This window comes from Ambystoma mexicanum, chromosome 7q, assembly GCF_040938575.1.
Source record: "Ambystoma mexicanum isolate Mex_15411 chromosome 7q, UKY_AmexF1_1, whole genome shotgun sequence".
Lineage (NCBI taxonomy): Eukaryota > Metazoa > Chordata > Amphibia > Caudata > Ambystomatidae > Ambystoma > Ambystoma mexicanum.
Window position 1 is genome coordinate 15,482,116 of NC_090941.1, and position 26,691 is coordinate 15,508,806.

Genomic DNA, 26,691 nt, shown 5'->3' on the forward strand with positions numbered 1-26,691 from the left:
GGGGAAAGACGGTATGCAAATCAGGCTTGGTCCAACCCCAAAAAAGGCAGACCAACCTGAGCTACTAGGTCGAACCACTTCTAAATAAGACAACAAGCAAAGACAGATGTCCACCAAGAAAGATACCTAGGTTTTTTGGTCAGAGACTTATGGCGGTGAGAGCCCGTTGGGAGGGGCTATGTAAAAATGGGGGAAGAGGGTTGGTTATACAATGAACATGACTTCAGTTTCTGTGTTAAGACATAGACAATTATAAATAGTCCAGTCCTGGATGGCGAATAGGGATTTAGTGGTAAAATACGATGAGCAAACAGATATTTGCAGCAATTTGTATGTCGTCAGCATACAGCTAGAAAGGAGTATAGAAGAAGTTCAGATTGTCTGCAAGATACTTGATAAACCAGATGCAGAACAGTGCTGTAAGGATTGAGCCCTGCGAAACACCCAGGTAAGAGATTAAGGGTTTGGAAAGAAGGGACAAGTATTGCATCCAAGAGACTCCATGTTGCAGGAAGGATGAAATATATTTAAGAGCCACCCCAAGGATGCCTACTGTATGCTAGAGTCCATGCAGTAGCATAGCACATTTTCATCATCGTAGCCAAGTATTTCCCATTGGGGTACAGTGGGGCATGTTCAGTGCTGTGAACCGGGCGAAAACCTTATTGGAATTTATCAAAAACAAGTTTTCCTTCTTCAAAGTGTTCCTGGAGTTGTTTTGTTACCATTGTGTCCTGGATCTTGCCCAGGGAGGGTTGAAATTGGTTGATGATTGTTATTGTTTAGTAGCTGTATTACAATGGCTTTCTTGGGGTATTTTTTGGGTGAGAGGGAGGGTGTTAAAGCGATCATATTCTTTCGGATGGGGCTCATATGGCATGGATAGCTTTACAGAGATGTATTTTAGTAAATGTTTTGATCAGGTCTTTGCATTTGATTGGCTGGAACACTCAGAAGAAGTATCACAGGCTGCAGGTGCCAGTTTTATCTCGACGGGCTATGAATATTAACCAACGTTGCATGGATGTTATTATAAAAAATAAAAAAACAAGGTTGTCAGCATGTAATGTAGTTTAAGTGGTCTTCAGTAGTGTACTTCTGTCACGTTTGATGACAACACACTAAATATTTCAACGAGCTTATCTCACTAAACATTGCAATAATCCGCCAAAGATGTCGTTCTTATGTCCGCCCAAAAATTGACATTGTCTCTCTGCAGCATTATGCCTGTACATTCTCATTTCAGACTAAGGTCAAAAACAATCCATAATCCTTCCTAGCTCATGTTTACATTAAAGCATCTAAATAATAGGTCATCTTCTTCCTTACATTTGTTCATGCTGCTTTAGTTTTATATATATACTAAAAATACACCCGTGGTTGTATTACAGTCAAACCAGTAGAAAGGCAAATATCACCTGGGCAAAAAATACATTCAAACATGTTTTGGTAATACGACCACTATTCTATTCTACAGCTCTTGTTTCTCTTAAATGTTTAATGCAATTAAAATAGTATTACAGCTTACATTATGTAGTACATTCTGTTTCATGTTTGGTAAGCTGACCTTGTCAAGAACGGTTAGAATCCCCACTCAGTTGAGGGCAGGGGGACGACCAGGGAGAAATCCAGAGCCAGTCCTACCTCTCAATGGATGGCGGCATTTGAGTGAGCCCAATTCTTGCCCAGCCCTCCAAAGTGCCAGCCTGTTTATCTTCAGTACTGAATTGCATCGCCCAATGCCTATGATCCAAAATGCTGGCAACATATTTTACTCTGATTTCAGAAGGGGGAGAGTGAATGACAGGAAGAAGAGCAGCCCAGCAGAGAATCAACAGTGCCCCACACAATGTTCTATTCCGGACCCGACAAAGAAACCACAACCCAAGAGAAAGAGACACTGCTCAACCTGCTGCACACACAATTTCCGGTTCCGACACCACAAGGGAACCAGAGAGAGGAGGAGTTGTCTGCTAGCCGTTCTGCAACACACAGAAGGACTTCACCAATGGAGCCATTAGACCAGCAGTGACTAAAGTGGACACTGAATGTCCCAAAAAATATGAGACCTACCTCTGAAGGGGAGCAACATCAAACCCCTGTCTCGAAATGAAACAATGCAGAGTGCAGGCTGCCATTGCTGCCATGAAGAGGTCCTGCATGGAGAAAAGAAGTTGGGTTTAGCCCCATATTTGAAACCTGCAGTATCTATGATCCCTCCCAGGATGGAAAACAGGGCCTATAGGCTTATATCACCACCCAGGAGAAAGGGAGAGATATACAATAGGAAGCGTGAAGCTGGTGGGTGTGGATTGCTCAGGTGGGGGTCAGAAAAGTTGGAGGTCCAAGAAACCAGAAGGTGAAAGAAAGGAGAAGCAGAATGTGGTGATGATTTCTGGAGTAGGTGAGCTATTGGTTAGTGAGTCCAAGTGGTACTGCAGGTTGCGTTTTTGAGTTAATGTGGAAACTGTGGTTACATAAATTACTGTAAAGAGTGAAAGAGAAGTGGCTGTGACTGAGTGAAAGTCAGGTGACTGTTTAGCAGGTAGGCATAGTGGTAGTTGTAGTAGTGTGAAGTAGGTAGTAGACATGAGGAGGAGGGTGTAGTGAATATGGAAGAGTGGAGGCTGGGCCTATAAGGAACCCGAGCCATTGTAGGAAGAGAGGTATGAGACTAGTGGAAGGAGGCGTTGGAGGGGCAGTGTGGTATGCATTATACAGAGGGAGAGTGGGCGGAGAGCATGCACATGGAAGACACAAGAGGGAATCAAGCAGGATATCTGCAAGGCACATTCCCTATCCCAGCATAACACTAATCACTGGATAGAGAAGGAGTAGTTAGGGAGTCCCTGAGTGTGTTTAGACAGATAAACTAGTTCTCCTTTAGGTCATCATTGCAGTGAAACTCGCTCTCAGCATGCCGAGGGAAAAACAATTGGTAGCTACTAACTGTGGTGCTAAGAATGCCTGAGTTACAGAGGAGGTGCTTGCAGCTGAGAGAGCGAAGGGGGATATTGTGTCAGACCTGATGAAGTCATGTCAACCCCTGAGGGTCGCCTCCCCCATGTGGTCCTTCCTCAAACAGCCGCACCCAGGGTCAGGATCAGGTAGCAGCTTCTGCCCTCTGGCCACATGAGATGAGGCTATCCCAGCAAAAGGGGTGATCATTTTTATCACATACCCTTCCCCTAACTCTCTTGCTTCCCACTTTCAGATAGGGTTTTTGGGAACAAATACCTCTTTTTCCTAAGAGTCAATAGGCGAGTTAGAAAAGGGGGAGTTAGCATTTTTCAAGAGAGTTTCACATTTTGAAAAATTGTACCAATTATAGTCTCTTCTGGTAGAACGGGAATAACAGCAGAGTTAGCCTGAGTTGTTTCCCCTTGCACCTGGATGGTTACTGGTGTACAATGATATATTTCCTCTACACCATGAACACAGGTGGTTTTGACCAGAGTTAATGTTCCTAACTTCTCTGTTGGGATCAAGTCAGCCCTTACTGCTGTTTGCTTACCATCCAAATCAGTTATAGCTCTCCCTGGTACACTATTTGAAAGCAAACACTCTACAGTAATAGTCACTTCTGGTCTGTAGGAATTCCTTCTCAGGGCAGGTTACTACCTCCTGCTCTTTCCCAGTCATATACCCTATTTCCATTGGTTATTTTGTCTGGCTAAGTGTCCTGATTGACCACAGGAAAAGCAGGTGATCATAGGTGGTTAAAGATTCTCCCCTCCTCTACCTTTGTTTCGCCTCTTTCATTACTGCTTATATTCCTCCTTTCTCAGTTTTTGGGCTCTTTCATCCCTGATTTATTTAGGATGTTCTGACTCCTATCTCAATTATTTTCGCTTTCTCCTGTGTCATAGGGAGGATGGGAGAAACCCTTAGGATCATTTTTGGCCTCTTCAATACAGTGAATTGATCTTAACTGTCTATTAGCCTCTGCATAGGGTTCGGATATTTCAATAGTCAGTGCCATGGAGGGTTTATTTAATTGAAAGACTGCCTTCTGCAGGGAATTCATATATTATTCTAAGATTAATGATTCTATCACTTCTGGCATTGTTTTCTTTCCTGGCAATAAGGACATGGTGACCGGCACTTAGGCACCCAGTTCTACAGGTTTCTCACCCGGAGTTTATTTTAATTTCCCATTGTTTTTATTTCTAGAAGTTGTATGTTTGACATTCTCCTTGCCTCTGTTTGATTTCATTAAATGTTGCTGCTGCTAAGGGATTTAAAAGTTGAAAAGAGTTATGCGGCACTGCCCTTAATAATGGGCAAATATGACAGGTTTCTAAGTCATCCACTAACCGGAACTACTGAGCCAACCTTTCAAAATGAAAGAAAACATTTTCTAGATCTTCTCCCGCCTCATAAGGCTGCAATTCTAGTTAATTCAACCCAGGCATTTTTACACAGTGTTTTCTCGTGAAAAAATGTGCCCAATACATGATTTTTATTTGGGGGGTTCACCCCGATTCCCTTCTACCCTGTTATGTATTCCCTATTCCCCACCCACCCTGCCCCTTATATAACCTTACCAACCCGACCTACCATATTTTTCTATGAGTTTTTTCTTGCAAACATCTTCAGCAAAAAACAGAGTGGAAATAAATGGGCGATGAATGAACATCGTACCAAGGCTGCATTACTCCTCTGGGAAGATTGGGTCTTTGTTGGGCAGGAACAATTTGGTCCAATCCAGCATCAAATCATATAACCGCTTGGATTTGATGGGCCGTGAATTGTGCTAACAAAGTTTGTAGGTGGGCCATTGTTATGCTCAAGAAAGGATTGGTTGAATAATCATCAGTTAGAGTTGGGGTTTTAGCAGATTCTCCATCAGAGAAGTCAATTTCATTCTCAAAGGCACAAAGATCAGCTTTTCCAACAGGATCTTCTGCTTGACTCAATGAAAAGGAAAGAAACCTCTCTTCTGGTTCATGAGAGTTCTCTATCCCTTCCTGTGTCGCCTGTTCAGGTGGAGCATTTGGTTTCAGGAGCTCTTCAAGAGTTTCCTTTTCTATATGCAATTTAACAGATCTCTGGAGACTTGGTTTAATTCCCAAAGAGTCTACAGGCGGGAGGTTACCGCTGGTTTTAACAGAAAGATGTTTTTGTCGAAGTGTGTTGAGGAGGCATGGAAAGTCTCCCCAAAGTTAAAAGTCACTTGGAGGCAGAGCCTAGAAGGCTGCTGAAGAGGAAAGTGCTGCAAATAGTTAAATGTTTCAGGCTAAAGACAGAGCCTATGCCTACAAGGAACTTTAACGAGAACCAGTGCCTATAATGACGTGCCAAGGGTTTTTGGTTGCGTGATCTTTGATGGGTGGACCATGTGGTCCGACAACTGCGCCTATATTGAAAACCCCTATTTGAACAGCAAAGTAGGTGTGAAAAGCTTACTGGAAACCAAGAAAACTGAATACCATCTAGGAACTGTGCTAAACACAGAGAAGTGAACCCAGATGCCTTATTTTGGAACTGTGTTAAATTTGGGGAAGGGAACCCAAAGGCCGTATTTTGGAACTGTGTTGCGCTTGGGGAAGGGAACCCAAAGATCCTTGTTTAGAATGTGTTACCCTGTTACCCTTGGGGTAAGGATCTCCGAGGTTTGGTTTGTGAAGGTGCTTTGAACTTAAAGAAGGGCTATACTACAAGCCGAGGAGCTGGAAGAAGCTCAGATCTTTATTTTAAATACTATTTGTGTGGTTGCTGACATCCCTACACTTTATGTATCTTTAGATGTGAGGGCAAGCATAGGTTTTGGACACCAATACACTTTTAGTTGAACTCAAGGACACAGACAATCATTTGTTTCTTTAGGTAGGGAAATCCCTCTTTAAGATGCAGCAAATTAGGCCTTCCCCATCCTGACATTTAAGTTAATAAAAGTATTTTGTTTGAGCTTTGAATCTGTTGTCTGCATCTTGCTTCATGATGCCTTCACACAACCCAAACAATGATGTTTAACAGTGCAAAATAAAGGAATTTCCAATCAAGTTTCCATACTTTATTATATACTTTAACTAAACACAACATGTACAATAATAACTAACTGGAAAGCACTGTAAAAATCCACCCCTGAAGAAAGAACACAGAATGTACAAAATAGCAAGAAGTAGCACTCTAGATAATGCGACAGGGAGAGAATGCAATCAAAACCACAATGTTCAAAGGATATGCTCTTGAGTTGCAAAAGGGGATTACTGTGACCTAGCTAGTCTCCATAATTGGCCAAGAGGGCAGATATCAGTCAATAATACCTTTGCAATGTCTTGGTGGTTTGACAACCGTGAACCTGGCTTCTGGGTGCTCTTCAGTGGTGTGATGCAGTTTGAAATGTTGCAATCACGGCGGTCCAATGGCAAGCAAATGTTGATACGGGGTTCAAATGAAGAAGGGTGCAGTTAGAAAAGTTACTCAGGTGATGTAGATTATGGAGGTCATCAGGTTCAGTTTGGTAATCGAGGTTTGGCGAGGATGGCCTGATGACAGGATGCACAGGTGAGTGGGTTTGATGCAGGGGCTTGAAAAATGCAGTTTTGAAGCATACCAGGATTGGTTCAATTGGCAGCTTGTTCAGAAAAAAAGAAGCTGGAGGTCCAAGCAGTAGTTCAAGCAGTGCAGAAGCAGATCTGATGCGCTTTCAGGTGGGCGAACACATTTGAATGTGTGGGACAGCAGTTTGAAGTTCATTGAGTGTCAAAGGCAGCTCAGGCTGGTCCTGGTGGTTCACTCTGGGTCAAACACGCTCAAATCACATCACAAATCATTTTGACCGTAAAATGGCAGGAATCCTGCCTGTCTTGGCCCTCAGGAGCTGATTGTTCAACTCGAGGGTCATTTGAACAAGATGAGTTTTTTTCCAGGCTCCCAAACATGAGGAAGACTTGCACACACCGCACCAGCCAGGGTCCTTTAACACAGTAAGGTCCTGGGATGCAGTGTGGCTAGCAGAGATGCAGGTCTTGTTCCAGCAGCAGTTCACCCACAATGGTCCCTGGGGACGGCCAGGGGGAAGAACTTGGAGCTTGCCTCTGCCTTGGAACACCTGCGTTCACCTTACAACTCGAGGAACTTGGAAAGGACTACTCTACCAACAGGGTCCAAATATCCTTGAATGTTTGAAGTCTAAAGATAATTCAAAGAAGTGGTGCGGGTCCCGTTCTTTATTTAAAAAATCCTTCAGATTGAACTAAAGCTTTAGGGGTCCAATCCCTGTTCTTGGAACAAGTGGACTTTCCCTTCTGACATCACACCAAGTGTTTTGTGCTAAAGCATGCTGAGGGGACAGGAATGAAAGATAGAGACAGAGAAAAACAAGTTATTAGAACCTTCATCAGCTGCAAAGAGCTCCCATTGTCTACACTAACCCCACGTACTTTCCTTTGCAAAATAATGAAAGTCCTTTTGATATACAGCACCCTCGTGTGAAGGTACTCCTTTTGAGGACCAGTGTGCCTTTTAATTCCTGTTCTAAGCACATCTTCCTGTGGAGTGGTTGTCTCTCTTGGGAGGGTCTTAACTGCACTTGCAAAGGAACAAAGAGAGGCAACCCCCAAGACTACATTATTGTTAGCAACAACAAAGACAGCGTGTCAGCCGGAGAATAAACACAACCCTTCCACAGCTGAACTGGGGTCACAGGGCTGACACATGTGTGATATAAAATTGATGTGGATTGGATAAGTATGAGACATGCTAGCTACCTTACCAATAACTCAGATATGGCCTGTATTTACCGTTATGTATGCCAACAGGATGGCAGTCTCACAGTTATATAGTGTTTGGAACAGGAGTGCATATCTTCAATGCAGCCTCTGCGCTGCAGAGACTTGGCTGTCACTGCAGCTGTCAAATGGTCACCTGTGATTTCTGAACCTGCTCTGTGCCACTGGAGAGCAGGCATTGCAGGTCAGGCTACTGATGCAACACGGCACAAGGATACACAATGCTTTAGGCATGTAGCTTATGAAAAGGAAATCTGATCAGCTGATTTCCTGTCCTGAAATGGAATTACCCACATCATTTTAATAATTAATAACAATCAAAAAGACCAGGACTTCTACATCCTTGACAAATGGCAACTCATCACACACACTTCAACAGTATATACTATACAGGAAAATGTGCAAATTAATATTTTGAGGGACCTGGCCTTCATTTAGTCTTGCGACTGATTTTTTTGCAGCAGAAATTGGTACACATTGTTCAGATTGCATGCTCGATTGCATGGTGCCCATGTATGCTGTGAGCACACATGACAATCGATGGGCATTGTGTTTGAAACCTAAATAAATACTAACTTGAGTCAGTTTTCATAGAATAGTTAGAACTTGAAGCTTTGGTTCTTTTCTTCATTTGCTATTTTCTTTATTTACTGTTTGCTTATTGATTTTTAAGTTATTTTACCTATGATTTATTGTTTTTCTTCGTATTATGTTTCTCTCCATCTTCTGTCTTCAAATTAATACTCCTCGCCGAGCTACTTGAAAAGTGTGAGGTTTTAACAGACTGCTTTAAAATACTAGCAAATTAAACAAATTTGTTCATATTGTTGCCATGCAGTCACTCGGACCAATTCCAATATAATATCCCAGAGGAGTCTGTCTTGTTATTGTATTATTATGCTGTAGGTTTTATGATTGGAGATTTTGGCTGTTCAATTAAAAATCAAAACAAAAGACAACACTGTTGTTGTTATGACTGATCATTGTAATACATACGGTTGATTTCCTATCACGAGTACAGTACAGTAACCATTGTCAGTTACGATACATGCACATTGAGGGCCTGATTCACAAAAGTGTTTTAACATGGGAAAGTCCAATTGAAAACATGTTTATAGATCAGGCCCTTAGTTTTCTAGTACTACTTTTTGATCACTTACCTTGTCCTTGATCTGCATACACAGGCTGTTTGACAAATCAGCAGAGAAGTGGCAGCACTTTCACTATGATCTGAATAGCTTTGCGCAGTGGTTGACTGAAGCAGAGGAAGTTCTTTCAGATATGAAGAGTGGTAACCTAAGGCTTGATCCAGAAAGATATGAAAAGAAGCTAAAGGTAAGTCCTGGTTGAAATACTTAATTTGCACTTCTCATATTCACGAATTCAAATGACTGATTTGTTTGGTAGCAAATGTCATGCATTTATTTAAGACGTGTTATCTACTAGCATAATAATCAGATTAAGTACTGGTTAACAGATTAATTTTACAAAGTACTTTGATCATTCACAGATTTTTTGGCAGCAAATCCTGTGTATTTATTTACAACATGTTATGTACTTGCATAATCATCAGATTAAGTACTAGTTCAAAGATTACATTTTACAAAGTATTTTGATCATTCACAGATGTGTTTGGTAGTGAATGCTATGTATTTAAGACGTGTTATGTACATGTGCAATAGTCATATTAAGTAATAGTTGACGGATTAACTTTACAAAGTACTTTGACCATTTGCAGATTTGTTTGATAGTAAATGCTTTGTACTTAAAACGTGTTATGTACATCCAAATAATCCGATTAAGTACCAGCAATTAAGAATTTCGATTTATGAAAAAGCTATTGATATCTCAAGCACCCCAGATGGGGACTTTTGCACATGAAACATTTTATATTTCAAAACAGTACATTTGCTTTTGCTCATAGAACTGCATTGCGTTCACGAATGTATCAGTGTCTCGGTGCTCAAATGGTAACAATATTTGGAAAGAAATCAGAATGTATCAGTTCCATGAAAAACTTGTGTACTAATGTGTTGCATTTTTATGTTGTCAAAGATTTTTCATAGATTCATTTATTATATTTGTTTGTATATATGATTGGTTAAACTCTTAGTAACAATGCATTAGATATTTATTACTGGGAATTTGGTAGATTGAGAAGCAGCAACTGCTAGCACCAATCTGCGAGTTGATCTTTGAAGAAGCTACCATTCACCTGGTCTGGTGAGTTACATTAGTGGATGGAAAATTAATTGTGCATTTTCTGAATGCATAATGGAGTATGTCAATGCTGCCTGAAACATGAAAAAAACTCATTAGTGACAGTATGTCTTCCATCATAAGCAAATGGATTAAGCAATGTTTGCACATTCATAATAGGAAAACAAATGTACATCGAGGACCACATTCAATATGGAAAGACGTGTTATGGTCGATGCTGGAAGAAATGTTACTAAAACACATAGAAATCGGGTGCGGTAACAGAACATATACATTTTTTTAAATAGCTTACGTGCCCATATTTCTTATATTGTACCATTGCAAAACAATTTTGTATTCAAGCAATCTGATCATTGGAAATATGCCATTCTTTCAAAGCAATGATTGAAATGGATGGAGAATAGCCATGGTTCGTGTTAGTGTCAATGATGTGTTTTATCCTATTCCCATGTTGTGTATTTGTTATTATATGTTTTATGACAGTACGATTTATGTTTTGTATAATTCTTAGATAGTGTTGGCTTTATGAACCTGTAGCAATACAATGTTGTGAATTGATATTTATACACATGAATAGCTTGAGAAAGAAGTACATGAAACCCTTTAGTGTCGTATACAGTAATTCTCTATGCAATTTAGGATGCACGGGGCAAAAAAATGCACTGTTTGGGCATAAGTCACAAAAAAGTTACACAGTTTCCTTGTGCCATTGAGTTTTTTTTAAAATGATTATTATTATTATTTAACACCCTGTACCATCCCTTGCATTGCCCAACCACCACTTTACACTGCTGCCCACTACCCCTGTTTGGGGGGCAATGCTTCATACAGCAATTTTTACTGGGGGAATTAACTTAACATCTTAATACATTTGTGCCCATCTTTTTTCTAATGCAAGAGTTGCATTGGAAATAATTATCATCGCCAATATTTAATCTACTCGGTATTGATATAATGACACAGAGGGATATTCAAGGCTTAACTTCATCGCAGAAAAAAAGTGCGTAAACAATGGTGATCCTGAAAGAAACAATAACGATAGTATGGGACTGATTTATTGTTTAAAAAAGGAACTGCTGTGCAAATCAAATTTCAAATGTTAATTTCCTCAGCAAGAGAGGGGGATGCCGGGAAGTTTTCTTTTACATCAGTGCCACATCAGGTTAATGGCCAGCCTCACATTTATTCTGTATCAGTAAAATTACCTGCGTCTCACAAGCACGTGGGGTTCTAAGAGACAGGGTGGCATATAACATGTTGTTGCATACTCCTGTGTGCCATGCACAGCTCCCGGTAGCTAAAAACCCCACAGCCTGCCTGTATAAGCAAGAATGGTGCAGAAGAGTCCATAGGTCATTTCTGCACTCCAGAAAAATAGATAAGGAGCATCCAAGTGATACACTGCACACGTGTGCCATGTTTAGACCGCAAAAGACAAATAACTATCGCCGAAAAAAAGAAAAAAACGTTATTTTGAGGACTTTATAAAAATGTTGTTATATACTTGTCTTCAACAAAGCTTGTCATCATAGTTGTTGATCAAATTCGAAACACCTTTTCGTTTTTCACCACCCGGAAATGTCAGTGAAGTCTATTGTACAACATATATTTTGATAGGAAAATGAAAAGATCCCCTGACTTTTAAACTTAATTGTGCATTTTTAGAAGTCTGTAGCCACTTAAAACACACCAGAACACAGGCATATTAATAGCCAGTGGGACCTTCCCGTTATTATGGGCAGGAACAATTTTGAAGATTTTTCTTTCAGAAGTTCCTTTAATAGTATGTTTTATGTGTTGGTGGATCAAACTTGCCACCTCATATTGGTTTATCATCAGCAGAAAGCCAAAGAGCAAATGAAAGATCTAAGTTAAACGTCCACCCTAAAATATAAAAACATGCCTTAAAGTGAACGGCCACTGTTTGTACCATTGTGGGGTGACAGCTTCTAGCCTCTTCTTAGAGTCTATCGTTTGGAACCTACCAGAAATATCCTTGAAATGCTACACTCTCCCCCCGCCCCCCACCTTGTGCAGCGGTGAGTGGATAGCGTGATTCAGGCATGGATTCATTACTCCTATTCAGGGGTGTTGCTAGGTCCGGAAAAAGATGTGGGGCTACGCTACTGTCGGGACTTTTGGGACTTGGGGCTAGCTAGCCTTTTGGTTCTGGACCCTGAGCTTCTATCTCGGGCTACAACCGAAAGTCTGGGGCTATAATCCCCTTAACCCCCCCTCCCCTCCCCAGCAATGCCTCTGCTTCTGTCTGAGAGTAACATAACATTGAGCTGATCATTCCTGTTTGCCATCCCACGCATCAAAAAAGCCAAAGCCGGAGGTCTAAGTTTCTCCTACATTGCAGTCAAGACCTGGAACGCTCTCCCTGCAGACATTAGAGCGGAAAACTCACTCCCTATTTTTCGCAGGAAACTGAAAACCTCATTCTTTGCAAAATAATTAGGAAACTCTCAGGAATCCATGTAAATATACTGCATTGCTAATGTATGCATGTCTACTGTAAATTCTGTATTGTATGTAATTACTGTATCCTATGTAACTAAGATATTGGGCCTCATTTCGAGTATGGCGGTAAGGGATACCGGTCACTGTTAACGAGACCGGTGCTGGTAATCCCTTACCGCCACATTCCGAGTTCCCTTTGCGCCCTGGTCCTTAACACCTGCTTTTAGCAGGCGTTAGGGACGAGGGCGCAAAGGGGCTTTTTAGCCAATAACGGTGACCGTAATGTACGGTCACCGTTATTTGCAATTTCCCCATTCCCATTGAGACCTATGGGGGATCATTTGGGAATGGGCAAGGGCCCTGGGAAATGGGAAATTACTGCCCTGGTCAACTCGGAATAGGGCCGTAATTTCCCATTCCACCAGGGCGGTGCCGGTAAGGGTCCGGTACCGACCAAGGCGCTACTACCGCCATTGGTTAGCGCCGGACTCGGAATGAGGCCCATTGTCTGTAACAAGAGCCACGATGCCCCCTGGCTGACATGCGCTCTACAAATCTAAATAAATAAATAAATACATCCGTTAGCTACATGACGGACCTCATTAGCAGCTCAATTGTTCTGCATCGTGGAAATTGTCATTTGAAATTAACATTGTTTAACCATCACACTAGAAATCCGTTTTGATTTTACAGCAGGTTTATACTAATAGATAACTATGTATCACAACGTATTCACTTAAGGGATATTTTTTTTTTATTACAGTGTGTTATTTATGTATATTTAAAACAAATTAACAATACCGGCTCTTTGTTATTTTCTTTTACACGCTTTAATGTGGCCCTATTATGGCTTCTTGATGTTTATCTTCAGTACTGCCATTGTGTATGTAGGCAGGATTTGGCCTACGCATATGGTGAAAGGACGCACATTCGGAGAGGTATCTTGCACAACCTTTCTTATTAAACATGAACATGAACTGGCGCTTCAGTGCCTACGCATCCCCCTCGACCTTCCTCACATAAGTCTGCCCCCTGCTCGGCGAGCAATGTTCCTTAAAGGTGCCGCGGCCAGCAACACCTACCCCGGACAAATGTTCAGATGTCGGGATCATCATTCCTCAACCCAGATCAGCGGCTTCCTGGTGGCTTGCTGCAGTCTGTCGCGAGGGACCTGGATGTCTCCTTCTGCTGACGGGTCCTCCACGGGAGATCCCTGGCTCACGCCTCCGCCAGGCTGGACCCATGGGTCGTCACGTGGCTCTCGAGGCACTGGATCAGGCTCCGACGGGAGAGATTCACAGTCTTCTCTCTTGATGAAGTGTTTGAACAGGGAACTGTTCCTCGTGATGGGTTTGTCTTCGTTCTGGGCTTTCACCATTGTTCCTTTCACGACAGTGCTTTGCATGGGGCTCGGAGCGAACCGGGAGTCGGTCTTCTTTATCATGGGCTGTTGGACGAGGACCTCGTCCTGACTTGGAAGTCCTTGGGGATCGCTCTGCGCCTCACGTCATCATACTGCTTTGCTTTCTCCTTCACGTCCGCATCCCTTTGTGTCACTTTGATATAGGCTCCATCGAGTGCCGAAGGGCCCCTGATGATGCGAGTGTGTACATCATACCGAACCATCAGTTCTGCGGGGGTCTTGTTTGTGGCCTCATGAAGGGTGTTACGGTAGTTCCTTAGTAGTCGGCATAAGGCCTGAATGGGGTCGGTGGCCTTGATGCATGCTCTCTAAAGAGTTTTCTTTATTGAGACCATAAATCATTCCGCCATCCCGTTGACTTGTGGCCAGCGGGGGGATATCTTGAGGTGTTTGAACCCTAGGTGCCTTGCCAGTGCCTCAAACTCATGCCAATTGAACGGCGGTCCGTTGTCGGACTTGATCTCTCTTGGGATGCCCAACTCACTAAGTACTTCGTCCAGGCTGGTGCTACCTGGGAGAAAGCAGTGGTGGTAAATCTCTTGACTATGGGGAATCGAGAGTACTTGTCAATGAGGAGAAGGAAGTACTCCCCAGACTCCATCGGTCTGTAGAAGTCGATAGCTACTCTCTTACATGGTCATTCTGGTATTTGTGTACGCTGCAGGGATACTGGTGGCTCTGCCTTTGTGGGACTTTTAGTGCATATCGGCTCATAATGATGCAGGGATGATGATTCGGCAGCCCCTTAGTAGTAAGTTGTTGTCTTTTAGGGCCAATTCAGCTTGTACCCTTGCTAGTCTTTCAATCTCTTCTTTGCACACCCCTGGGTGGGCTAGAGCTGCTTGCCGCCAGTCCTTCCACTTGTTGATGTTGGTTAGGCTGATGGCGAGGGCCATTCTGGGGTCCGCGGCTGATGCGGCCGCAATGGTTTCCAGTGATAGGGCAGATCGAAGGGAGTTTGCTGCTACGTAGTTAATGTATGCAACGTCACCCCCATGTGTGACTGGGTGCCCTGTGGGGTTGCGCAACAAGTAGTCGGCCGGGTTCAGGTCAACTCTGGGCCAGTGCACGATGTCATAGACATACTTCTGCAACCTGATGCCCCATTGCTCAATCCTTGGGGGCATTTTGGTGCAGGGGTTGCCAAACAAAGATAGCAGCACCTGGTGATCGGTGACCAGGGTAAACCTCTGTCCAATTATGAAGTTGTGGAAATGCTCACAAGCCTAGACAGCGACCAGGCTTTCCTTCTCGGCCTGTGAGTATGCCGATTCCAGCATGGACATGGCTCTGCTGGCATATGCTATAATGTGTCTGGAGTTGACATCGGGCACACTCGTCTGCACCAGGATGGCCTGAGGCCCATTAGACTGGCGTCAACAATGATTTCTGTGTGCCACGAGGGGTTTAAATAAGCCAGGCAGTGGGCTTACTTGAGGGCATGCTTGATGGAATCAAACGTTTGTTGGCATGCCAGTGACCATTCGAACACAGCGTCTTTCTGTAGTAGCTTCCTCAGTGGGTCAGTGATCGAGGCGTAATGAGGTATGTATTGTGCGCAGTATCTGGCCATGCCCAAGAAGGATTGAACGTCTGCTATTTGCTTCAGTTCATTGAGTTTGGTGATGGTGTCCACTTTGTCAGAGTCTGGCATCATCCCCTCACTGGAGAATATGTGGCCAAAAAATGTTAGCTTAGATTTGCTAAATCGGCATTTATCCATGCTGCCTTGACGGCCTTGCAGGTGGCGAGGAGTGCGGCATCATGGGCCTCTTTGGTTGCCCTGAAGATGAGGATGTCATCACTGTAGTTCAGTGTCCCCGCTATTGGCCTAATGATGTGCCTCACTGCCTCTTGAAAGATTTCAGCCGCCGATAAGATGCCAAATTTCAGCCGTCGATATCATAATAGCCCCTCATGGGTGGCTAATGACGTTAGTCCTCTGGAGTCAGGCTGTAGTTCAAGTTGATGATACCCTTGTATTAGGTCGAGTTTGGAGAACATGCCAGCGTTATTGAGCTGCACAATCATGTCCTCAATACATGGGCCTGGGTGTCTTTCCCTTTATATGGTGGTGTTGGCCATCCTCATATCGACACATAGTCGCAATCTCCTTTCTTCTTTCGGTACGATGAGTAGGGGCGAGACCCACAGGGTGGCTCCTGTTGCAGGTTCGATGATGCCATCAGCGAGTAGTTGGTTTAGCTCTCTGGACACCGCTTCTTGGAGGTGCAATCTGACCCTCCGTGGGTGTTGTGGGACTGGCCTAACCGAAGGGTCGATATGTAGCTTGATTGGGGGGCCTTTCAGTTTGCCCAGTCCTGTGCATAGTCGTGGACATCTTTCCATGAGGTTGAGTTTGGAGATGAGTCTTAAGGTGTTTCTGGGGGTGATAGTTCTCACGATTTCATCTCGGCTCTGGTGAACCGCTGCTGACATTATCACGTCATCTGCACTTGTGGATGTCAATGAGTCCCAGGCATGAAGCTATGTAGTAGCTGAGGAGACAGCACCCTTTTGTGGCACACCTGATAACATGTATGGTGGTGTCGGTTTGCCGACCTCTGAAAGCAGGCAGCGTCTGAAGTGGCCAATGGTTTGTAGGGGTGTGGCTGTGCCCCATTGGAATATTCTCTATTGTGTCAGTTCAAGCATTGGTGCATCAGGGATTTCCAAGTATTCCTGCTCTCCCATGATGTTTACAGCGGTGCCAGAGTCCACCAGGAACTGAAATAGATAATTCCTCATCTTGACTGGGATTTTGGGGGCTTCCTTGGCTTCCTCACTGTCTTAGACGAGGTTGACATATTCATCCTGCGGTGACGGGTCATAGTAATTGGTATTTGCGATGGGCATGGGAGCGTAGTAGTTGTCTTCTTCTGGAATATCCCTCTGGGGGTTCATCGTACTCGTCCATTAGCTGTGATGGCTTTTCTTGCCCCCCCATAGTCCTCTGGCTGTTCTTGGTAGTGATACTCATCAACAGCCCAGACATATTTTCGTTGGCTTGGTTGTAAAATCATCTGTTGGAAGTATTGGGGTTACGGCGGCCGAAATGGCAATCTGGCAGGCATTTGGGGCCTCGTGGTGGGGAATGATCTACCTTCCCTGCAGACGGTCTGGTAGTTGCCCTCTCTCCCGCAGTTTGCACATCTTTGCGAAAGTGCCAGACAGGACCACGAGTGTGGGAACGCCATACCACAGCAGTAACACTGTCTCTGTAGTGTGGGTGCTTGGATTTGGTGACCTGTATGGATATGCGTTCCTGTCCCCCTTCCGTTGGGCTGGTTGCTGAATGGCTGCAATGAGTTCAGTGATGTTGTGCTTTGGTGTGGATGTGCCTGCCATTGATGCGGCTTGGGCGTCAACCCTCTCGAAAATCCTGGCTAACTCACTCACCTCTGGAATTGTAAGGGGCTTCTTCAGTAGTTGCTTCTTAAGTGTGGGTGATAAGCAGCCTTTAATTATGCGTAGACATATGACTTTATCTAAGGAGAAAGCATCAAATTGGCAGTGGGCCCATTTTACCCTTAGATGGGTTATGTACTCATCCCCGGTTTATTGTGGCTTCAGCGTGCACTGGTTGAAAAGATACCTCTCATAGTCCCTATTGAGTTCAATAATGAGTAACCTATTGAGGGCTGTAATTAGAGAGGCGAAGTCAGGCTGGTCAGCCATTGGAATCGTTTTGACAATTGTTTTCACCTCCCCCCCACCAGGTTTGGGAAAGCGCCCCGTAAGTGGGGTGAGTCGTCCTCTCCAGATCCCCTAACAAAGTGGCAAAATCTTCCATCCACTTAGTCCAGCGGGGAACTTTGGTGGACTGTGGAGTCATGGAGAAAGGCAGGGGCATTCACAGTTGCATGGACTTCATGGCGCGGGCGGGTGTAGAGGTTGCAGGGTTGCTCATGACGCTGGTGGATGTCTCTTGGGGTTAGCGTGGGGTGTGTATGTGTGCTTGTTGTCTTACTCACACATTGCAGAAAGAGGTGTCCTTGGTGAGCTTGTCGGAGAGCAGTCATTCTGGTGGATCACAGGGGTCTACTTCCTGCTAGCGGTCTCTGGGGGTCACGTGGAGCTCCACCTGCCTGTTGGCATTTACAGGTCTCCGAGGAGATGTTGGGTCTCTGTGGGCTGGGCCACTTGCAGGAAAAGGAAACTTGCGTGGCACAATAGCATGTGCGCGGTGGAGGACGCCTCCTGGGGTTGTGTGGGAGTTCAGGGAGCAAAGTTGGGCCATGGTGGGCAGAAAACACGTAGGCTGCAGTCCGTGTGAAACGACTGCTCCTTGGGGAGTGTCCCGGCTCCAGCGGGTGTTGCGGGCCTGAGTGGTGGCGGGTGGGAATTACCGCTGTCGTTGCACCGTTGGTGAGCAGCGTATGAGTGCTCCAGGAGGTGGCAGGGTCTGTGCCAGGCTCTGCTGGTCTGAGCGCTGCGGTGCTTGTGTTGTCGTATGGGGCAAGAGCATGGCGGTACTCGCGGGCGCACAGTGATATCTGGGTCCGTGCTTCTACAGGAGGCGGGAGCATAGCGGGGCTCGCCAGTCCACAGCCGCATCGCAGATAAGAAGGACAGGCTCCGTGGGATCACCGGCCGCAGAAGGAGGAGCATTGTCACAGACAAGGAGGATGAGCCCGGTGGGATCACCGGCCGCAGGAGGAGGAGTGCTGTCATGGAGAATGAGGACAGGCCCGGTGTGATCACTGGCCACTGTAGGCGGACTCCAGCTGGCGGGAAACACCTTTGTCGCCAGATGTAGGCAGGATCTGGCCTACACATATGAGGGAAGGACGCACAGCCAGAGAATTATCTTGCACAATCTTTCTTTATTAAACATGAATGTGAACTGGTGCTTCAGCGCCTACCCATCCCCCTCGCCCTTCATCACATAAGACTCCCCCCATGCTTGGCGGGCAATGTTCCTTAAAGGTGCCGCAGCCAGCAACAGTATGGTTCCAAATTACATGACATGCAAAAGCCTTCCATCCAACCTATTGGCTTTGCCAACCGTTGCATAAAAAATGCAAGCAATGTAAATGTGATGGCTCTATTAGACTAAGGCATGTTTTTCTGCCTGAGCATTCAGTATTGAAAAGCTTGCTTTCTCTGGCAGTCCTCATACAACTAAGATAGTCTTTACCGTTATGAGGAAGAGGAATGCAACTTCTTTACATGGTGAAAAATTAGATTCTTCAATGTATAGGAGGAATGGTGTTACTTAGTTTGAACAGTGACAAAACCAGAATATAAGCAAATGTGCAATTTCTGAATACGGATGTGAATAAGTATACATAGCAATTACCCATGGAAGAGAGTGAGATAAAGGAACATTGTCAAATCCGGAAGCACCTCAAAACCTTCCTCTTTGCTTCTGCGTTCTCTCCCCCTATCCCCTGCTAAATTCCTGAATGAAACTGCACTGAATCTGCAACTGGGCCACTCTCACCGATCTCGGTCCCTGGCCCAGCCACTCTCCCCTTGCACTGCCTCCCTTGGCAACCCCTGCACTGCGGGACTGTCTCTGTATCCCTACAGCCCCCCTTCCCAGCACTTATCTGCACTTACCATGAGCTGGCCCTTATTATTTATTCTGTTATTCTACTACCCCTGTACTGCACTTTCCCCTCTCCCTTTCCCCTTGCACTTTTCCTTCCGCTCTGCCCATGCACTTGCGCAATCTGAATGACACCTGGCCTAGTGAGATCGTTGTCTGTCTTCCCTTTTCCCCCCCTCCCTGCCTCGTCACGCCTTGAAACACTTGTGTATAGACGTGTTACAAATGCCATATCATATCATATATCATATCATGTCAAACTATTTTCAGCTCTATTAATGTGTATAAGGAAGGGATAAAACGACATCCTTATATTTTGTCAAAAGGCATTTTTGAAAAACAGGCATACTTCGTCTGTTCCCTGTACACACATTTGTGGATGTACAGGGAATACCGGTTGACTTAAACTTGTTGATGATGATGGATTACTGCAATACTACTTTGGCTCAAGCTAAAAATGGATTGGGCCATTCTTTTATTTTTAATGAACTATTGCATGATAAGCAGTTCTCGTTGGCCTGCTTTATGTCATTCTGACTTCTTTTGTTTATAACAAATTGAAATGTGTAAGTATTTGTTTGTATTGCCCTTAAGAGAATTACTAAATTGTTGTAATGGTCTTTAATGACCTTATACTGAATTTCTAAATTGTCTTCATAATTCCCTCTGACGTGCATCAAATGTGTTTAACACTTGTCCTTCCTACTTTATGGACATCTGAGAGAAACCAATGGGGCTTCTGTGTATGCATCTCTATTTAATATTCCTGGAATATTACTTGGAAGTTTCTAAAATGTGCAGGTAACCACAAGGGAAATTCAATGGGCCTCATTACAGGTCGGGCGGTCCGGAATTAACAGTGGTGGTAAACCCGCCGCCACTGATAATTCCAGACCGCCCGATCCCGAGTCCTGCAGGTGGGAGGTGACCTTCCCGCCAGGTCTGACCTGGCAGGTTTAAACATCTCCCGCCTGCAGGCGGACGTGGAAACACCAGCACCATCACGAGATGGTGACGGTGTTTCCACTTCCACATTTCCATTGAGTCCTTTTGGACTCAATGGGAATGGGGATTTACACCATTCCGCCTCCGGGATTCCCAGGACACCAGTGTCGTAAAGCCCTGGTATGTCCGGGAGTCACGGAGGCGGAATGGTAATACGAGTCCAGTGGTAACCAGGCGGTTTTACCGCTGCAGTTACCGCCGGACTCGTAATGAGGCCCAATGACTGCTACGTTCTATTGCTTTCGGATGTGTATGGGTATTCTAGTCATTGCTTGAAGTGGACATAAATGATCCTTGTGTTTAAGCATCTTTGTAACATGTTATTTGACTTTGAAAAGTGTTGTGTTGTATCTGTTCAAGATATAAAATCACTCTCCATGCATATGTAATATCAATTCAGTTCATAGGCAGTACAGTTTGTGGACGTGTTGTGTATGTCGGTCTATATTGTTTTGGCACTAATTAATGTGTCTAAAGAATGTATTGCTTTGAGAAAGGGTGTATTAATTGGAAGCTGAACGTATCATTAAATGTTCTGAAGTTCATGTAAAATGTGTTGAAATCCTGTGTCACTCTCACCGCATATCAGCAGTATGCTATTGTTAATAGTGCAGGAAAATCTGGGGTCCTATGTGGCAGGTGCTCATGTAGTCAGTTTCCATTTTTTACGTGCACACATTGGAACGTTGCTGTACCACGTGTGTTCCCATCGCCTGATGGAAATTCCAAATGAGGAGCAGTTGGGGTTAAAGTCTCTGAGATGAAGGATACCATCCTGGATTACTTTGTAAGGGTATCCCTACATATTTTCCCCATCAGAAATATCACCGTACATATGGTCGTTTGTCTTGCCATAGGCAATTTTTTGGGGGGATAATTTGTGGGAGCAGGGGTTGTGGGGGTGTCCCCCGCACATTCAAAAATAATGTGGGGGTTGGTGGGGTGTCCCCTGCAGGGTCCCTGGCTCAATATCGCCGCAAACATATGGCAATATTTTTGTATCGCAATATTTTTGCGGGGATATTAACACATGGAACCCTTTGTAAGCCACCACTCCATCACCATGTGTGTCATTTATATAAGGTGATTCTGTATCCTTAACGATTAAGTAAAATATTCATGTGTTTGACTGTTAAGTTACCCTATACAATGCCAATGATTCGTTTTTTTGAACTAAAACCCAGTGATCTCAAATACATGGTTTAATACCAGCACAAAGTCATCATCTGTCTGCCATAGGTAACTCCTTCTGGGCCCACTGACGTTCCTTTTCTTTTTATTAGGTACATATCATGGTTTTATTGAGTGAGACTTATAACACACACATCTAATTAGGATCACACAGAATGAACTTCATTTGGGTGCGAAATGTAATGTAGACAGAAGGAAAGAATGCAGAAGAGACAGTTCTTCAGGAAATTGTGAAAGGCGAACAGGTTAATGTAAAAAGTTACACATGTTTGGGACCATCTCTAGCGAGAACAAAAATAGCTCAAATAACCGATGCAAGGTGTATTCCACTGAGGTGGGTCTACAACTACGTTTAAACTCAGTCTACCAATCACAGAAGTGGAGTATCCATTTTCATGCCAGTATGGTCCCACTCACAAGGGCAGACCAGCAATGAAATGCTAGGCAATTGCCTCCTGAACATGTGTACCATCAGCAGCACCAGGCACATGTTTCAGCCTTGGTGAGACAGTGAGGTGAAGCTGAGCTTCCTTAAGGCAGAGTGAGCAAAGGGTTCATGGCTGGATAACATAGGGTGGTTTCCCACGTTTTACAAAATGTACAAAAGTGTGGCAACCCCTCCTCCCCTCTACAAATAACAAAGGTGTCTCAAGCAGCTTGTCCTATAGGGTGTATACAATAGAAAATGCATTAAGTTAATAAATTAGGCTATTTTAGGCTTGATGACACAGGAAATGGAAGCTCACAATCCCATTGCAAGTGGAATGTTCAGTATGCTGGATGAGAAAACGCTTAGAAAGGCAGACTAAACTATACGGACAAATTGCACAGACATGGGATAGAGAGGAGAGAAACAGAAGGTTACAGGAGGTTGGTGCTCTTTGCTTGGACTGAATGAGTGGGAGAGTCCTTGGGGGGTCATTACGAGTTTGGAGGTAGCCATGGCACTATTATCGCCATTTCTGCCTCCAAACCCCGGTCCGATCTGACTGAATGGGGACTTACCGGGTCATTCCGACCTTGGAGGACCCGGTAAATCCCCATTCAGTAAACCATTCTCCATTCCCATTTGAACCCCCATAGGGCTCAATGGGAATGGGGAAGGCGCTAATAACCTAATAACAGGCTTGCAAATTGCGGGCCCATTATTAGCTCCAAGGTCCCTTAACGGGACCCGCAGAGAACTGCTGGTCAGATCAGCCGTTCCTGCTGGGACCCGCTAAGGGACCTCGGAATAGGGCGGTATGGGTTTACCTGCACAGGCATCCTTAACGGTGCCAGTAAACCTTTACCGCCCAACTCGTAATTACCCCCCTTGTGTGTTAAAGAAGAGGTGAAAATGAGGACAGAAGCCATAGGGCAGCAAGACAAGTGTGCTAGCCAATACTGGGACAATGAGAGTGAAAAGGAGAACACAGTGACCGAGTATGAGAAAATACCACAAAGTAAGAAACAGGTATACACAAAGGGCAGTGAGGTGGTCAGGGCTTTGAGGGTTCTCCTTGACATTAGTAAGATATCAATTCCATGTGACTTCCTAACAAACATTTTATAAAATTACAATTCAAACAATGTTCAACAAAGCAAAATGTATTCAAGTTTAAATTCAGCAAACCAAATGTTCAACCTATAAATTCAAACAATAGAGAGGTCACATTATTTCCATGAGGGAAATTAGGTGAAATAAAAAAAAAATAATCCATAGAATGATCACATGGATCCATACGTGCAGTTGTTTCTTCAGGAAATGACATGAGGCAATGCATCTTTTTACTATGTTTGTAGTATCCTGTAGTTGATTTTATCAGCAGTTCCGAAATGTCTTGTTTTAGGCCACATAGATGGAGGTTGGAGTGTTTATGTGTACCTTTGATTAGGGGGTTTACATTTTGTAAGATATTGCACATGTACATGATTCCAGGTTTTGTGAATATGTATATCACATTTTTAAATGTGAAGAATTCTTATTCAAACCCATTTAAATTGAGTATTGGTGTGATGTATCTGTTGACTTTGCCCCATTGACCATTAATGAAAAATGAATCAGTCCGCCTTCTTAGGGGAAATCCTATGCTGGTAAAAAACGTTTTAATGAGAACCATTCAAATGCACATTTTCCAGACCTTTGTTCATGTTTTTTTCACACTGAAATCGGTTCATGGGATTTATAATATGGATACACACTGGGAAAGAGAGACATATGACATCTCATGGGATCCATGCAACCTCCTTTTGCCAGATAGAGGTGGACGTTCCTCGCTTGAAGTACTCCATAGGACCCAAGTAGAAGCATTCACACGGAAGCTATTGTCTTTCAGTCCTTGGGAAGGATTGTATATTGAGGCATGGGCAAGCAATATTTAAAATGCATTGGTCTTGGTGACATATGATATAACTTTTATCAGGCTTTTTTACCTGTTAAGTTTACTTCAATCTATTGTGCACAGAAATACCAGGTGAGGTTAGAAGCCCAATTTGATGAGGACATCCACCAGAGTTAATTATGTTATCACTTGAAGACAGGATTATTGAAAGTCTTTTTGTGCACGTACTTCTCCTTCACTATTTATCATCTGAATGATGCTTTTTGTTCCAAGGCAAGATTTTAGTGGGCTCTACCTTCATTTACAGGACCTTCGAGATCTATAGCCAAGACACTGTCAAGCATCCACATCTTTAGTGTTTCTCAAACATGCCTCTATTCTGCTGTTTATGTGTAGAGATTGTGCCAAATGACCAAAGGTCCTAGACCTCCACCGAGTTTTCCTAGAAATTATATTTCATGATGAATATGGCAAAGGTAAATGTCTTGTCAGTGTCAAATATTTTCCAGGTGAGCTTTAGGTACTTTATCAGAACTTGCACAGATTGATGTGGCATTTTCTCTGCAGTGGTACTTACTGGAGTTTCTGTATTCGTCAGAATATATTGAAAAGGTCAATGGGATCTTGTTGGTAAGATTGAGCGAGACAGTAATGTATATCTTTTAACAGGGAATAGGAAGACTGACTTGGTCAACTCAGAGATACATATCACCTCAAAATAAATTTACTTGATTTGAGCAAGGAAGAGGTAATTGTGCTTAATGTGGTCCCATATGAACATAAAGTAGGTAAAACATCATAAACTGCATGGAATCGATCTGATACATTTGCACCTTCCCGTTGACCCTCAAGATCGGACAAATACTCCTGCTTCTCAAGAAACCAACACTGGACCCTGACAGCCTTAGCAACTACCGCCCTATCACCTATGTTCCCTTCCAAGTTAAGATCCTTGAGAAGGCAATAGCCACACAACTCCTCTAACACATCAAAGCCATTAAACTCATTCCATCCTACCAAACTGGCTTAAGAACCAGATGCAGCACAGAAACAGCTACCATCAAGGTGGTCAACAATGCCCTTTAAAGTCCACAATGAGGGCCATCCTTGCCTCTTGGTTCTCCTTGACCTCTCCGAAGCACCTGACACAGTAGACCACCACCAGACAATCCTCTATAATCTACATCATCACTTTGGGATCAGTAAGAGTTTGTACAAATGGATGCAAGGATTCTGCAACTTCGACCACATCACCCTGACCCTCATCAATATCATCTTTAAGTCAAGTTGCATTATCTCTAAGGGTGTCACCCTCAAGTCCCCATACTACCTCACTGAGAAACTCTGCATCTCCAAAGGTCTGCAATCCACCAGAAGTAAGGGCATGTGCAGACTTGAAATCTACCAGTGCAGGAAGGAAAAAGCTAGAAGGCAGGCCTTCTCTATCTATGCCTCATGTCTCTGAAACATCCTCCCCATCAAGATCATACTCACCTCATTGCTTCTACAGTTCATGGAAGAGCTCAAGACCTTACTCTTCAAGGGATGGCTCCTCGCTAACACCTTGGTCCACACACTTTCCAACCCCCACCCTACCTACACCCGCTGATCTGCGCCTCACAGTTTCCTCCCCTGTTTGCTTGTAGATACCATTACTGCAAATGGCCTGGTCTCCACTATTGTTAGCACCCCACTGCCTTTCTCTCTGCTTCCCTCACTTTATTCTTCCCCTTATGATTGTAAAGTACACTGTTGCTTCCCAAAGCTAGGTCAACACTGAAAAAATGCAAGAAGAAGAAGAAGAAGAAGAAGAAGAAGAAGAAGAAGAAGAAGAATTTGCACTTGCAAGTAATTCTTGTAATGTGCAATATGGAGTGCAAAAGGTGGAGTACAAAGTTGTCAATATGGCCTTTGCATCTTCTTTTTCTCTTCATAGGGCCAATAGTGTAAATGCCCACAAGCCATTATGGATGCCAGGTAGCATTTAGGATGGATTTCTATGGAATCGGCCCCTTTTAGCAGGTGTAGGAAGTAGGCAGATTCAGTAGCAATCCAATTCATTACCCCCTGCTACCAATATCAAATGCTGATGGTTCAGCCTGCAGATTAGATTGGAAGAGTGTACTGGGTGTCAGAAATGGTAAATGCATGATGTTCCCTCTCACCACCATGCAAATCAATGAACATATGGAAGAGTGTAAATAGCTTGCATACAAGATTAAGGCATATGCTTTACATTTACAAGCAGGAAAATGACCCCTATTTATTGAGACATCACAATGTTCTAATGTCTGGTCGAACTCTTAGACAAAGTGATTCGGAAATGTCCAATAAACAGTGGCTCTCTTTCCCTTTGATATAGAATCCCAAAATGTGCTGAATAGATAAAGGTTTGTTGAACATTTGGATGGCATTAAGAAGAATGCTAAAAACAGCTGATCATCTTTATCTAATATTCTAATTGTTTCACTAGTGTGCACATCTATTTTCAATGAAGCATTAAAATATCTCTTTTGCATTTTGGAATTAAACAATAAGGTTGATATACAGTTCTCGAGGAGAGCTACAAGTTTCCTTAGAGATTTGTAATCAAAATATTGGCTTTGTAGATGTTGATAGACATGCCAGTACATTTGGTAAACCTTTGAAAGGCAGATGTATTTGTTTTTAGCTTCAATTTACAGGTTCAACTAGGGCAACAGACCAATTTAATGTTCCTAGTTTACAATCCCATCCCACAATTCTGAGCAATAAAAAACAGCGGGTTTCTTAAAA

General features: G+C 43.7%; 1 protein-coding gene across 9 annotated transcripts in view; it reads left to right on the forward strand.

The window, feature by feature from the left end:
• The window catches only part of DMD (dystrophin), a 7,616,828-nt gene that overhangs the window by 3,471,254 nt on the left and 4,118,883 nt on the right, over window positions 1-26,691 (forward strand). For all 9 annotated transcript variants that reach the window (XM_069639082.1, XM_069639084.1, XM_069639079.1 and 6 more), the window contains one exon: window positions 8,921-9,071. In XM_069639082.1, the coding sequence (XP_069495183.1) occupies window positions 8,921-9,071 (151 nt within the window). The remainder of the gene's footprint in view (window positions 1-8,920; window positions 9,072-26,691) is intronic.